Raw genomic sequence first — 16125 nt, forward strand, 5'->3', positions numbered from 1 at the left:
TGAGTTCCAGGACAGCCAGGGCTATACAGAGAAACCCTGTCTCGAAACAAACAAACAAACAAACAAAAATAAAATAAAATAACAGAAAGAAGAAATTCTTCCCTGACTGTCAAGCTGCTTTCTCAGCTTTCCACCACAAATGTGTCTCTGGAGGCCACAGGGGAAGCACAGTCAGCGCTAACTTTCAGGCAAAGATGGAAACCTCCTGTGACGCTTTCCTCTCTTCAGCCGACCCACATGCCTCAGCCCACATCTGCTGCTCCAGTGTGGAGCACAGGCTTTCTGGATGGCAGGTAAGACGACTACTCTGTATTAAATTCTAGCTTGGTTTGGGACTTTTGGTTGGTTTTGAATGTTTTCATTTTTTCGATACAGAGTTTTACTGACCTGGAGCTTTGGAATCCTCCGACTCAGTCTCCCAAGACCTGGGATCACAGGTGTGCACCACCACTCTGTTCCCTGTCTGTGTCTGTTTTGTTTGTGCAGTTAGACACTTACTAGGATGTTACTAGCTGAAATCTCATCAATGCAGGGCTTGTCTCCCTCTCAGTCTCAGGAGGAGCTCTACAGAGGCCAGGAGTGTGAGCCAAGACAGCTGCCACTTCTGCTGCCCCAGACCCAGCAGGACTCCAAGAACCTCTGCTCAAGTCAGGATCAGCGACAGCACCTGTTCTCTCAGGCACTCACTCCAACTGACACTCCTCACAAACCCTTCCTGTCTCCACAAACAACCAACACAAGAAAACCAGCTTAAATCACTGCCGTCTTTGTTTCGCCCTTAGCTCCCAGGCAGCGAGAAGAGGTGGTATCTATCTAAGGGGAGAGCAGGGGTGTCAGCAGTAAGACAAATTCCTCCTGCCCAGACAGACAGCACATGCACACTGTGGTCAGAAGCTGCCCAGCTAACAAGAACAAGGTGAAAAGTTCTCACGGCAAGACCTGAGGGACAATGGTTCTTGAAGCCAGAGAACAGTCTTTCAGACAAACTTTCTTTCTTAAAATATATGATGGTGTCAGCTGAAGACAGGGTCCAATCAGACAAATAAACAGGTACAAACACGGTTCAATAAACTAGTCACATTTCTGCTCTCAGAGCCCCACATTCTACAAGGACTGCTGCAAGTGACAACAGGAGGTTTGAGATCTTGGGAGCTGGAGAGTTGAGGATGAGAAGACAAGTGGACCCAGGGCACTGTCACAGGTAAAGGAAATCCCAAAGGCTGACTGTAGTTTCCCTGTGATTTAAGCTTGAGCCTGGTGTAAGGTCATAAATATTGTGACCATGCGATACAGGCCAGGCTGCTAAAGTGTGGTAAATAAATGGGGACATGGAGAGCTCACGTCGACAGCCATCTTCCAGCTGACATGATCCCACCACAAGAGCACTCCAGGCCAGTGAGGGGAAGCCTAACAGATTTCCTGACAGAGCTCTCAGGTCCTGGAGTGACCTGCAGCTGAATCCCTTCATCCCCTGCCTGAGAGGCTTTGCCATGGAAGCAAGGGGATGAGGTCTTCAAGATGCCTCTCATATCTTTGTTTTTATCTAACTTAGTGAAGCAGAGTCAGGTGCACAGTGGAGTTAAGTCAGACTGATAGCAGGCCCTAGGGCCAGTACTTTTGTTAGCCTCCTGCTGTGACCCGGAACTATCTAAGCCTGTGAGAGAGAGGAGCGCTGGGCGTGGCGGGCACGCCTTTAATCCCAGCACTCGGGAGGCAGAGGCAGGCGGATTTCTGAGTTCGAGGCCAGCCTGGTCTACAGAGTGAGTTCCAGGACAACCAGGGCTACACAGAGAAACCCTGTCTCAGAAAAACCAAAAAAAGAGAGAGAGAGAGAGAGAGAGTAGCACCTTCATCCAGGGCTGCTAAGAAGGAGGATGCAGAAGGAAAAAAGTCAGCCTCTAGAACCCAACAAAAAGCCAGTCAGCAACCCAAGTGGGCCAGGGCAAGCCCCGCCCTCGAAGTCCCAGGAAGCAAGTGGAGCCTCAACCCACCACCCCTACCCCTGCCCAGACACCTTTCACCTCAGCTTTGCGGGACCTCACCCTCCGATGCCCTTACTTGAAAGAGGAAGTCTTTCACTAGTTTCCTGGAACAAGGGTTGCTTTCCTAGAAGCCTCCCAATGTTCTGTCAACAGCCCCAGCTTTGAATTCCCTGGGGAGGTGGCTTGATGCCACTGACTGAACGAACTATCGCTATCCAATCTACCGCTATAACTATCACTATCCCCCTACTAAAACCTATTGCGATCCCTTCAAGAATAAAAAAGGGTGACTCTTCTGTGAGAAACCCATACCCGTGCTCTGGGGTCTGTTTTAATCCTCATCCTTAAGTCTATATTGAAATACTTTAACAAATCCTGACTCTGCTTCCTTAAGTTTGGAAAAAAAATTAAAGCTAAGAAAAGTCGTATAACAAGAGGCATCTTGAAGACCTCATCCCCTTGCTTCCATTGCAAAGCCTCTCAGGCAGGGGAAGAAGGGATTCAGCTGGGGTGGGGGTGAGAGAACAGGGCAGTTGATGACAAAACCAGAGTTGAGTTCCTTTTAAAAATCAGGCTGCAATTGTTAGAGGTTTGCAAACTGGCACCATTCATGGCCACAGAGTCTGAGCAGCTCAGAGAGCTACGTGGTGACTAGAACACCCAGGGTGCAGGAGGCCTCACAGCCTCCTCAAGCCTGAGATGCTTCTGACAAGGCCACCTGAAAGGGACACACACAGACCTGTGAAGAGAGGCAAAGGCTGGCTCAGGGCTTAAGTTACATATTTTTAGAGGGTGACTGCCCAGCAGAAGGAGTTAAGCTAGTCAATGATTCAGGATCATAGCTCCAAGTGATAGTCTGCCTTGAGCCTGCCGAGAGCCACAAAGGCTACAACAAAAGCCTTGCTGAAGGAGAGGTCTGTGTATGGATGGCAGGAAGGCTCGTGACTAGACCACCTGGGACTTCACATGGACTCTCAGCCCAAAGTCCAGAAAGGTTTGACTAGAGAACTCTAAATACCCAAACCAGACAATGATTACAGCCAGTACCTCTCCACACTCTGAGTAAACTCCAGAGTAGACACCAAATGTGCCCACTATTTCACTCAAGTGCAGCATCAGGCTGGTGAACAGTTCATAGGAACTGTTGCAAGGACCAGGTGCTAGGACTGGAGGGGTTCTCACTATGTGCTTGCTCTGCCACTTCACCCAGATATGGGGAGCACCAACCACCACCAAAAGGGACAACCTGAATTCATGCCAGTGACTCCAGAGCAGGGCACTGCAGAGAAAATGTTTGCTAAACAGGCTTTGGAAGGGTGGCTGATTCCAGGGCCTGAACAGGAAATACACAAAGAGCATCTTGTGCCAAAAAGTAAGGAAATGCTCAAAAAACAAAATCAGAAAACTTCACAATGATAGGTAGGTCAAAGGGAGCTGAAAGAGCAGCCTATGGTCAAAGATGAAGCAATGTGAGGAAAAGCCACAGAGTACACACTAAAGTGTAAGATTAGGTACCTGTGAGCCAATATGGACAGATGAAATAATTGAATACATAAATAAGAGAGAATAAGCAGATCTCTTGAATTGAGAGTCTTAATAATTCACGTGACCACTCCACCCTCCAAGAGAGGGTCCTGACCAGTCACTCTTCAGTGTGGGCTACACATGACATTCTTCCAAAGAGAACAAATGTGGTCAGGCTGCCAGTGACAGTGGTAGATCACACTGATTGTGTGGCCCTTCATACAATGGGATGCAAATGGTATTTTTACATCTCTCCATTAACCCCTATCACTCCCAACCCCTGTCTACTCAACGAGAAAAATGTCTGGCATCACACAAAGTATCTGGCTGGTGACCTCAAGACCATCAAGGTAACTGAAAACGAGTGTAGTCTGTGAAGCTGAGAGTAGTCCGAGGAGAGGTGACAGCAGCGGAGACAGGACAATCAGGTGGGTGTCATCCACAGAAATGTGAGTGGAGCACAGACTTTCACACATCAACACTAATGTAACATGCTACCAACAGGAGAACAGGGTCTAGGGCTTGTGAGGAAACTGTACTACCCTCAGAATTTCTTTACTACTCTTCTGAAAAGTTCACTTAAAGGAAAAAAAAAAGGCAGGGTGGGGCAGGGGCTCACGCTGAGACAAGATGAGATCTTGAAGATGAGTTAACTAACCTGAGAGGGAGCAGGGAGAAGAGGGGCTGCATGTGAGAGAGCACACCCAACATGGCAGCTAAGACTAGAGCAGGGAATTTCAAGGCCACAGCAGCAGGATGCTGATGAGGGGGCTGCCCTCACTGGTGCTTTTGTTTTCTTTTGGTGAGAATAGAACTGGAGCCTTGAAAATGCAAGGCATGCACCCTTGTACTGAATTCTAACTCCAGAACATCTAGTGCTTAAGACCAATGTCACCCTGCAAAGCTAGCACCCACCAACCAAAGTCAAACTCACTTCGCTAAGTGCTGCCTGGGTGGGTACTGTCTCATCAGACACAAGTGCAGAAAGTACAGACTATTCTGTCCTGCTATCAGATTTACTCACTCTGCAGAAGCAGATGAGGCAGGGGCACTCTGTAGCCAGCCAGAGACATGTCCACCTTCTCATACTAAAGTCCTCACAGGAAACTGAGATTTGGAGAGCTCTATCCTCTGGAAATCTGTTTGTAGCCTGCCTGGCCTGCATTATCTGCCTGGTATCAACTACTCTACTGACCTGTATGCTCTGCTGTCCATGTCTGAGCAGCTGAAGAGAGGGCTCAGGCTAGCAATGAGCTGGGGCTAGGTTCAGATCCCAGCTTTAACTAGGGAGAGTGTTAAGGAGGCCGGCAGGCAGGTACTATGTCCCTGCTTTTCCTTTAGCAGCTGCAAAGAGGGACCTACAACATGACTATATCTGTGGCCTGAGGTGCTCATCTAGCTGAGATAGAACTAGCAGGGAGCCAGCATTGAGAAGCAAGATCATGTAGAGACAAAGACAGGAGCCAGTATCTCCTCAGGCTAATGAGAAGCTTCACCAAGAAAATGACTTGCAAGACAAGTCTCAAAAGAGGATGGAGGAAGTCACTTCCAGGCAGGTGGGGTAGACACTAAGCCTAGAGAGGAGAGGCTATACTGCATAATGGAATGAACACAGGCTCCTGTCCTGTCACTCACTGCAGGGTTCCTCACTGGGACATGGGCCTTCCTCCAGTGGTATAGGGATGAAATGAGTGAGCTCAGAGTTCAGAAGAGTGCCTGGTACAAATCAACAGTAGGCGGAGCTTTAGCCAGATGCCATGGCACCCGCCTTTAATCCCAGCACTTGGGAGATAGAGACAGGTAGATCTCGGAATTCAAGGTCAGCCAGGTCTACAAAGAGAGTTCCAGGCTAACCAGGGCTACACAGAGAAACCCTGTCTCAAAAACAAAACAAAATAAGTTGAGCTTTAACTGGTATCACTACCCCTGTGTAGTGATAGGAGATGTGGTGGTTTGAAAACCAATCCTTTATATGCCATGCTCTCAATACACAAAATGCCTTAAAAGATTATTCCAAGGTTCTTTGTTTTGTTTGAGATAGCCTCAGCCTATGTTTTATATCTGGAGGTAGGGTCTCACTAAGTTATTCTGGCTAGTCTCAAATATGCTATGCAATAAAGGCAGGCCTTGAACTTAGGATCCTCTTGCCTCAGTCTCCCAAACTGCTAGGATTCCATGGGGCTCTGCCAAGGTCTTGAAAGCATCAGAAAATAAATTTTGGGACATCTTAGCTATAAAACCTGCCTGAAACAAACGTGGCCATGCAGAGCAGTAACACTGCAGTCATCTCCTAGGAAAATCTCATTAATGAAGAAAAAGGTACAGTAATGGGAATGGTAGTACATGCCTTAAGTACCAACGCTGGAGGCAGGGGCAGATGGATTGATATGAGTTCAAGGCCAGTCTGGTCTACATAGTTAAGTTCCAGGATAGCCAGAGCCAAGTAGAAAAAGATCTGCCTCAAAAATAAAGAAATAACACGGACTCCCAATTGGACAATCACAGTGACTGCCTAGCAGTTTCTTATAGTTTATCTGCCTCCCCCTGCCCCCTCCATGGTCTCACTATGGCCCAGGCTGGCCTTGAACTCACTGAGATCCTCCTGCCTCTGCACACACACCCCCACCAAGTGCTAGGATTAAAGTCATGAACTGCCACCCCCAGCACTCCTGTAAAAAAAAAAAATAGCTACAGCCTGTATCAATACTGTTCAGTAGCTATGGAATGAGCAAACACTGGCTGGTATATCAGATTTTGACCCTAAAACTGATTAGACTTGTAGAGATGAATTATAATAAACCTTCACAACCCCACCTGCCCACCAAAGGCCACCGTAAGGATCTATCCTAACCATGACACTGGACTGGCTCCTTTACCTTTTATTTCTAACTCTGCAAGAGATCGAGTATTCCCATTTTGTGGGGAAAAAAACAAAAAAACAGGTTCAATGAGTCCAAGTCACCCAAATGGTAAGCAAGGGACTGAGGATGGGAATTCAAGTCTCTGCGTCTAAGCCTCTACTGCCTTCGACCTACATTGCCCTTCTGATAGCTGAGCAATGGTTACAAAAAGAGTCAAGAGTCTCCGGGCCTCCAACTTTCTATGTAGCCAAGGATGACTCTCAACTCTGATCCTCCAGCCTCTATCTCCAAGGTGCTGGAACCACAGATGTGCCTACACACCTGGTTTATACAGTGCAGAGAGATGAGACTCATGCATCTTAAGCAAGCACTCACCAACTGAGCTCTATCCTCAGCCCATTAAAAAGGTTCTTTCTGGGCTGGTGAGATGACTCAGCAAGGGAAAGTGCTTGCCACCAAGTCTGAAGACCTGAGTTCTATCCCAGGCCCCACCTGGTAGAAGTAGAGAACTGAATCTCACAAGTTGTTGTCTCTCTTCTACACGCGTACATCGGCACGTGTGTGTGCACACACCCAGACAGAAAATAAATGAATACATGCAGGTTCTTTTTAAGGACTAGTTGCTTAGTGGAGCTCGATTTGAATTTGAAGCTGAGCATGGTGATGGACATCTTTAATCCTAGCGCCTGGGAGGCAAAGACAAGTGGACACCTACCTCTATGGGTTCCAGGCCATCCAGGGCTACACAGTAAGACCCTGTCTCAAAATCAGCAGGGTATCAGAGGGAAATCAGAAGGCATGGCCTTTCAACACTGCCTGGGGGGACCTCTCTGTCTGTCACTTTTACTTTCGTTTTCTAGCTATCATGAGTTAAGTTTTGGAGAAATTAATGGCACACAGACATTAGCAAACTCTTAGGCCCTGAAGAGTACAGGCTTGGGATTCTTAACTGTCATGGAGTCCATGGCAAAGAAAGAGGGTAGAATGTTGGGAAAGAGAGGGAAGCAAAAGCAATACTAGAGATGGCAGACTTAAGAGTCTGTACTCACATCCCCGTTTACTCTTCCTGCAGGCGCCTTTACTTAACAAGCACCGCAGATGAGGAGGGGAGCCTGCTTTTAGAAAAGATAAGGTTACATCTGAACCCACGCACCAAACACAGGGTCTGACCACTTCTAACTGTATGGTCTGAGGGGGGAATCGTCTCTCAGGTAGGCATACAAATACCACCATCTCCAGGACGCCTGTAAGGAATAGGCACTGAGAGAACTCTGGGGCTTTCTATCTTCACGAGCTCTTGCCCTCCTCCTGGAGTGAACAGGCAGAAAGGCCAAGGAGGTGTGAGAAGCAGGAGGGGAGGTGGAGAACAGCCTTAGAGAGGAGGGACTTCCTCTCAGGAGTGCCCTCCCTAGCCCAGCAGATCGGCAACAGCCTTCTGCTGGGCCGCTACAATTTCTGAAAGCCAAAAGTGGCTGCAGAACCATGCAGAACTCTAGTGCCTCCTGTCTCACAGACAGCTTCTCCGCAAAAGGGCATTTTGGAGTCAGAGCTGGAAAGATGTTCGGACAAATGCCAGAAACACCCATTAGAAGGTTCCCTTGCTTCAGCTAGGACCCCAGGAATCACAATCCACTCCTTGGAAGGTAAGTCTAGCAGAAACCAATCCCTGTAAACAGGCAGGGGTCACTGGCCCTCTCCCTCAGAGGCACATGTTGAACAGATCAGAGAAACTAGGCTGGCTGAGTCTCTGAGCCCAGAGAGAGAGAGAGAGAGAGAGAGAGAGAGAGAGAGAGAGAGAGAGAGAGAGAGAGGATTGATTGATTGTTATACTGACTGAACACCGGCAAATGTCCAGAAGTAGGTTAGAAAGATCTCAAAGCAAAATGTTTGCCTTTGTGTAGTAAGAAAAGCATCTTAAGTTGATCAGATCTCGAAAAACCAAAAAAAAAAAAAAAAAAAAAAAAAAAAAGCTGATCAGAGATGCCCAAGGACTGAATGGCTTTCCCACTCTTCCTGCAAGACAGCAAGGGTCAGCTGTGGCCTCAGAATCAGGCTACTCCTCAGGAAGGCAGTCTCTAACCTGTACTTTGGCCATATAACAAGAGAACCTTCCAGCTTGGTCAGAGATACCAGCCATTCCACACACTTAAGTCCCAAGGAAAACATAAGGATCCTGTGTCAATACAGTAGGGGAACTGGCAATTTCCGGCACATATAAGCAATTCCTTTACCGACGAAAACTATACCTGCCACAGTGATGTGGACTAACTAACTGCTCTGTGGAAAAGTCCAAGCCAAGAGGGGAGTGGAGACTCTGGTGAGGAATGGACCTGTTGCTCAAGTGTATAGTGGTGTGTGATTCAGGGTGGTTAAGAGATGGTGCCTCAATTTCACACTACTACTATTTGGTCTATCCTCCACCCCTATAGATAAGCAGACAGCAGTCTCTCTAAGGAAACCACTCACATGCTCTGGAAGGACAGGGCTGGGCCTGAAGCAGGGGGGAAGGAGGAGGGGAGACAGAAGATAATGAATGGGCAGAACCTCCCTGATCTGTGATCTGTCGCTAGGATTGAGCAGAGCTCAGCTAAATTCTTTAGAGGCAGGAAGACGAACACACACTGAGAGAACTTAAGACAGGGCTGGGGGCATAACGTGCAGCCCAAGGAGAAGGCTGCCATTCTAAGTGACCCAGAATTCAAACTCTGCTGAGGTCCTTGTAAGCTCAAGAGGAAGTAAGGAACTGTAAGCGCGCAAACACACTTCTGTGCGTGTACAACATTCTCATTCCGACACCCCCCATCCCCTAAAGGAAATCGAGATAAAGATAATTTCAGGGCTGCAGGGGACAACTGGGTTTTTGGTTGGGATTAGGGAGTGGGGGGCGTAGAACACAGGAAAGGAAAACCAGGAGAGACAGCACTCTCCGTCACCCCTAAAAGAGAAGGGGGACAGGTTCCTTCGCACCTGGTAAAGACTCTTTGATTCTGAAAGCTGAGGGGGTGGGGAGCGGAACTTAAGAGTCCCTCTCTCCCACAAGTGGACTGGACAGGCCAGAGGAGAGCCTCAAAAGACTCCCAAAGGCTCCCGAAGGACAGGTTAGCGAAGGAAAGACGAGCTCCCCCTTTGGCCTGACGCCCTGGTGAGCCCCTAAGAGGGGGCTACGGGTCGGGGGAGGGGTCAGTGTCCCCCTAAGCTAAGGTTGGGCAGGAGGAAAGGGTAGCCCAGGGAGGCTACCACACAAGTGAGACACTGGCCCTGGGACAGGCACACTCACCGCGGCTCCGGGGCAGCAGCGTTACTTTGGGCCGGGGCTTCCACAGACTCCGCTCCTCTCCCCCCCACCCCCGGCGGTGTCCCAGGCTCCGGCCTCCACTTCCGCCTTTCAGCCGCTCCGGATCCGGATCTTCAGCTCTGCCCCGCCTCTCTATATTCCCAGGTGACTGACAGAAAGAACAGACCAATGGGAGACACTCCGATCCTACCCACAATCAACGCGGGAAAGGAGGGAGAGTGCGCGCGAGGGATGGCGGGACTTGTAGTTCTCCGCACAGGGAGGAGCCGGTGGGGGGCTGCCTGGCACTTGGGTTTTGGGTGGAACCGGCTGCCGGTGGGGCGGAGCCGGTCCAGGCCTGCTTATCGCGTCACTGCCAGTTCCAAGTGCCGCGAGGGAAGGCGTGTGGCTGAGCTTTCCAAGAGAGCAGACAGAGGGCTGTTCATGCAGAATTGAGAAAGGAAAAGTATGATGTTCACGTAGCCGCGCAGACCAGTCGTGTGCCCTCGGCAACTTAGAGAAGCCAAGCCCGCCCAGGAGGCTGATTGTTGAGGACATTCTATTATAGGAAAGGCGATGGAGTCAGGTGTAATGGCTCGATCCGAAGGCAGAGGCTTGCAGATCTCTGTGAGTAACAGCTAGGGTTATGTAGTAAGATCCTGGCTTAAAAAAAGAAAGAAAGAAAGAAAGAAAGAAAGAAAGAAAGAAAGAAAGAAAGAAAGAAAGAAAGAAAGAAAGAAAGAAAGAAAGAAAGNAAGAAAGAAAGAAAGAAAGAAAGAAAGAAAGAAAGAAAGAAAGAAAGAAAGAAAGAAAGAAAGAAAGAAAGAAAGAAAAGAAAAGAAAGAAAAGAAAGAAAGAAAGAGGTGATGAAATCTCTGAGAGCTCTATAAGAAAGAAAGAAAGAAGAAAGAAAGAAAGAAAGAAAGAAAGAAAGAAAGAAAGAAAGAAAGAAAAGAAAGAAAGAAAGAGGTGATGAAATCTCTGAGAGCTCTATAGAATGGGCTCTCTGGGGGCTAGCGAAACGGCGACAGGTGAAGATGCTTGCGGCCAAGCCTGACAGAGTGCCGTGCCCAGGACTCACATGGAGTAAGACAGACTCCCACTAGTTGTCTTTTGACAACCACCCATCCACCCTCCCTCCCGCTAAATACTTGAAGAAATGTATTTTTTTTTTTAAAAAGGAGGAGTTGTCTAGAGGATACTAAATGGCTGAAAAGGAGACCTGCTGCTGCCAAGGGTTGCTCTCACTCTCTCTTCCTTTCACATGGGCTCTCACTATGTAGTCCTGATTGGCCTGGAACTTACTTTGTAGAAGGGTTGTATTTGAATTCACAGAGATCCTCCTGCCTCTACTTCTGGAGTGCTGGGATTAAACACATGTGCAACCACCACGACAGACTAAGCTTTCTTTCTTAGGCTCTGTTCCCAAATATACCAGACCCCCTCATCCCCCTCACTCTGCCCCCAGTCAGAATTAGCGCTCCTTCAAAGACTGCCTGTGTTCTCTCTACCCGTCACTATAGATGAAAACCACTAACCCTTCTACCACAGGTCAATTCTGTTTCTGTTTCTTCTAACTCCTTCTCTATGAATTAGGACCACTTTTGTTTTGTTTTGTTTTTTTGAGACAGGGTTTCTCTGTATAGCCCTGGCTGTCCTGGAACTCACTTTGTAGACCAGGCTGTCCTGGAACTCAGAAATCCTCCTGCCTCTGCCTCCCCAGTGCTGGGATTAAAGGCATGCGCGACCACGCCTGGCATGAATTAGGACCACTTCTGTTTAACCTCAACCTCCAACACTGGCCTCTTTCTGCATCTCTCTCCCAGGGATACTACTCAAAACCTTTATAAAATCAAAGCCCACCCCCAGAGACCATGTAGTGCCTAGGGCATGGAACAGCATCAGTCATACCCTGAAAGTTTGAGCTGAAGAATAGACCTGTCTGGGACAGCCTGCCACAAAGCTGTGCCCACATCCAATTTCATCTTTATCACCAAGGTGCTAGTTTCCTACAACATATGCACCATATGACATGCACAGACCTACACAGAAATGTAAGCTAAGAGAAGACAGAGTTTGGGAGAGTGAATTCTTAGCAGGCTCTTAACTGGTGACCAGCTCTTTTCTCCACTGACCTGCCCACTATAACACACTATACCTAGCTTAATATCAAATACCTATCCAGGCCGGGCGTGGTGGCGCACGCCTTTAATCCCAGCACTCGGGAGGCAGAGGCAGGCGGATTTCTGAGTTCGAGGCCAGCCTGGTCTACAAAGTGAGCTCCAGGACAGCCAGGGCTATACAGAGAAACCCTGTCTCGAAAAACCAAAAAAAAAAAAAAAAAAAAAAAAAAAAAAAAAAAAAAAAAAAAAAAAAAAAAAAAAAAAAAAAAAAAAATACCTATCCAGGAAAGAAGAGTTCCTTATTCAGGAGGGTAAGAAAATTCCTGGTATTTCTTTCTAAGGCTTTCTAAGAGAAATGATCCTGACCAGACGTCTCTCCCACATAGTGTGTATTTGTGGTTGTAACTGGGTGGTAGGGAGGAAGGAATGTAACAGGCCCTTAGCGACTCATTAAGGTTTCTCCCCTTATCCGAGGAGTCCCTGGTGGCGTGAACATGGTGCCAAGTGGATTAGCTGGCGCCTTTGCCCTACCTAGAGACAGCAACAGGGCCCTGGGGTACAGTGGGGTGTGCCTGCTTGCGTTAGCTCTTTCAAAGCCCTGGGGCTCTCAGACTAACCCCCAGAAACAGTCAGAGTCAAGGTCTACAAAAATATATGGATTTATTTATTTTTTTTATCCAAAAGTGAGCCTGGGTGGGACATTGAGTGAGAAAGGAGGGCTGGAAACCAGAGAGGGCTTGGGAGTTGCCCAGACCCTCCCTGAGGTTGAGACCATGTTGGGAAGGAGGGGGGGGTGTGCAGGTTTGGCTGATGTTAGGAGGTGAGCCCTGCAGAAGGGTAATGCTAGAATGCTTTGAGCTGCTGACAGCAGAAGGAACCACCTTGCATGACAGCCTGTAGAGAGACAGAAACAGATGTTGCCAGGCCCAAGTCGAGAGTACAAACAGACATTATTAGGACCCCTTTGGCGCCCACTCTAAGACGGGGATTGCAAACTGAAGAAAACACAGGGAGACCAAACAAATAAGACAAGCCAATTGGACATCAAGAAATGATCAACAAGCAGGAGACTGAAGAAATGGGGACTGTTTCAGATGAATGTTGGCTCTTGGTAGCCAGACATTGTTGTCTTTTTTTTTTTTTTTTTTTTTTTTTTTCTTGAGAAGTTAGAATACTGAATATTTTGTGGTTCTATCTGGAGTTCGATGCTGGTAACTAACTCATAGTTTGAAGAAGAAAAGAAGTGTTCTGAGAGCCAAAGACACATCTGGAGCTCTCAGTTGTTTTCTGTGTGTGCCATGGGGTGAAGTGAACTTCTCCAGCTTGGCTGCTGGCAGGAGGCCTAAGATGTCCTGGGCTTCTCAAATGACGGCTAGAATCTCAAACTCACTCTCCTCAAGGTGACGTTGTTCTCAGGGTCCTCTGCAAAGGACCCAGAATCTGGGACAGAAGAGCTCCATAATACTATAATGTCATCTAGCCCTCTCACTCTAGACCCTGCCTGGTCTAACCTCAAGCCTTCCTTTACTAGGTTAGACCCTTGCTCTTGACCATTCTTCTGTTCCCAGTCTATACCTACCTCCAAGTCTTCGGGAGAAAGTAAGACATCTCCTTTGCATAGCCCAACAGGGCGCCATGGTCCATTTCATGCCTGCTGGATTCCACGGCTTCAAGTGACTCCCCTCCCAGAAGAGGAGGATGGGGGGATGGTTTAGAAAATGGAATGAGGTTAGATGTGGCCATTCGTTGTTAAAAAGTCCAGAGAATCCAGAGCCAACCAGTCCAGCTGGCAGCTGCTGACCCCAAGGCAAGAGGCCAAGGAGCCCAGCGCCTCCCTGGATGGCAGGTGGTAAAGCCTACCCCAGACAGGCCTGGGCCCAAGGCCAGGGTCAGTGGAATGTGTCTGACCCAGACTGGAAGCTGTGCTTCAGGAGGCTTGGGGTCAGGGGAGGAGCCTCTGGCGCTGGAGAGGGTCCGAGAGGATCAGGTTCCGAGGGATAGGGTGGTATCGTGGAAGGTCTCAGCTCTGAGGGGGTGGCCCCTATCTCCACTGTCCCAACACTGGCTGGACAGTGGACTACAGCGAGTGTAGTATTCTGGAGACCAGGTGGTGGTCCAGACATATCAGAAGAGATGCATGGTAGTCTCTGGTGGGGGCAAGGAAGGTCTGGGAGCCAAGCTGGACCAGCTGTGTGACTTGGGGGTCCCAGCCTGGCCTGTAAGAGGCCCATCACTTGCCGCAGCTCCCGGCTCAGCTGAGACACTTCCTGATTGAGACGGGAGATCTGTTGAAAACATAGCAAAATGTCTCATGGATGCCTTAGCAGTAACCAGGTCACCCCTCATCCCCCACGCTACAGTTTACAAAATTCTTCAACCACTGTCGGCTCACAGCCACCTGGGAAGAAGAAAGAGTAGGAGCTATAATAGCCTATGAGTACCCCAATTTATTTCCAAAAAGTTATTTGCAGCAGTGGACACTGCTGTCCCTATGTCCCTACTCCCTGGCTTTTTATGTATTTAATGTGTGTGTGTGTGTGTGTGTGTGCACTTGAGTGCAGGTCTTCTTTTTGGCCAGAAGTCAACATTGGATAACTTCCTTTTATTCTCTATGGTTTTGTTTGTTTGTTTGGTTTGGTTTTTGTTTGTTTGTTTGTTTGTTTGTTTTAAGACAGAGCCTCACTGGATGGTGGTGGCACACCCTTTTAATCCCAGAGGCTGGTGGATCTTTGTGAATTTGAGGCCAGCCTGGTTCAGAGTTCCAGGGTGGGGGTGGGGGGTGGGGGGGACTGAGACAGAGTCCCTCACTGAACTTGGAGCTCACCAGCCACCTAGACTAGCTGACCGACATGTGTCCATGTGTCTGTCCAAATCCCTTCCCCATCACCAGTGTTACAAACATGTAGCACTATGCCTGGATTTCAGTGTGCACTAGGGGTCAGAACTCAGGCCCTAACGCCTGTGTGGCAGGCACTTTACCAATTAAGCCATCTCCCTGAGACTGTCTCAGATAGCTCAGGCTGGTCTCAAACTTGCCATGTAGGCAAGAATGGTCCTGAATTCTTAATCCTCCACTGCCTCTATCCCTGGAGTTTTGGGGTTACAGGCATGAGCCACTACACTTGGCTCTCTCTCTTGTATGAAATATAGAATAAAAAATGCTCAGTCACAGCTTTGTTCTTAGCCTGTCACCCAAGTATCTTCATGAGTGATTTTTAGTGAGTACGGAATCCATTGAGAAACTTGTTAAAATGCAGAGTTCTTGGCCCCACCTGAGACATTCCAAACTGACAGAAGCCAGGGAACTTGTAGTTTAAAGGGTAGTGTACTGATAACAAACCCGGGTATGGGAATCACTGGCCTGGAGCTGAGGGAAGCCTGAGGCCAGAAGCAGAAGGAGAATTTACCAGTAACTTTGAATGGGAGAGAGCTCTAGGCCCTGCTCTGGCCCAGATGCTGCCTCTCTGGGCTGCAGGCTGTTTATCAGAACAGAGGGAAGGTGACTCCCAGGGGTTGAGTGTGGTAGCTGTGTGGCGACAGACAGTACTGAGATCCCTTGGGGAAGAAGTAGAGGCGGTGCCTAGCCTAGTCTAAGTATATAGAATATGGTCTCTTCCTGGCCAGAATTCAGCCATAAGGGCATAGGCTCTCTAAGCCTAAAAGTACACACACACCACATTTCCCAAGACTGGGTAAAGGTAAAAAGAGAAAGGACTTAAGCTTTGTGCACCAGACTTGTACTTGGTTGGATGGTTCTAGGCTGTAAATGGAGACCCAGTCGTAGGAGGGGGGAGGTGTTAAGTGAATACTCAAGATGCAGCCGGACCCGGACCTGATGTGTGTGCACTCTTTATTTTATTTTATTTTATTTTATTTTATTTTATTTTATTTTATTTGGTTTTTCGAGACAGGGTTTCTCTGTGTAGCTCTGGCTGTCCTGGAACTCACTTTATAGACCAGGCTGGCCTTGAACTCAGAAATCCGCCTGCCTCTGCCTCCCGAGTGCTGGGATTAAAGGCCTGTGCCACCACGCCTGGCTGTGTGTGCACTCTTATCCTTACACTTCTGGGAAGGACATACTATTTTTCTATCATCTGTCTGTCTATCTGTCTGTCTGTCTGTCTTCTCTTGAGACAGGGTTTCTCTGCCTAGCCCTCTACCTGTCCTGAAACTCTGTAGACCTTGGACTCAGACATTGTCAGCCTCTGCCTCTGCCTCCAGAGTGCTGGGATTGTTTGTTTGTTTGTTTGTTTGTTTGTTTGTTTTGTTTTTCAAGACAGGGTTTCTCTGTGTAGCCCTGGCTGTCCTGGAACTCACTCTGTAGACCAGGCTGGCCTCAAACTCAGAAATCCACCTGCCTC

The 16125-nt window shown here is 48.3% G+C and overlaps 2 protein-coding genes across 2 annotated transcripts in view; both read right to left on the reverse strand.

Annotated features, from left to right (window-relative positions):
- The window catches only part of Rab5c (RAB5C, member RAS oncogene family), a 23153-nt gene extending 13375 nt beyond the window's left edge, over nucleotides 1-9778 (reverse strand). The window contains exon 1 of the mRNA XM_021177575.2: nucleotides 9645-9778. The gene's annotated coding sequence lies outside the window, so the exon portion shown is untranslated. The remainder of the gene's footprint in view (nucleotides 1-9644) is intronic.
- Nucleotides 9779-12578: 2800 nt separating this feature from the next.
- Nucleotides 12579-16125, reverse strand: part of Kcnh4 (potassium voltage-gated channel subfamily H member 4) — an 18921-nt gene continuing 15374 nt past the window's right edge. Inside the window, exons 16-17 of the mRNA XM_021177597.2 lie at nucleotides 13344-14049; nucleotides 12579-12658 (exon numbers count right to left, since the gene is read on the reverse strand). Of these exons, the coding sequence (XP_021033256.1) occupies nucleotides 13654-14049 (396 nt within the window). The 3' untranslated portion in view covers nucleotides 12579-12658; nucleotides 13344-13653. The remainder of the gene's footprint in view (nucleotides 12659-13343; nucleotides 14050-16125) is intronic.

This window comes from Mus caroli, chromosome 11 (genome assembly GCF_900094665.2).
Source record: "Mus caroli chromosome 11, CAROLI_EIJ_v1.1, whole genome shotgun sequence".
NCBI lineage: Eukaryota > Metazoa > Chordata > Mammalia > Rodentia > Muridae > Mus > Mus caroli.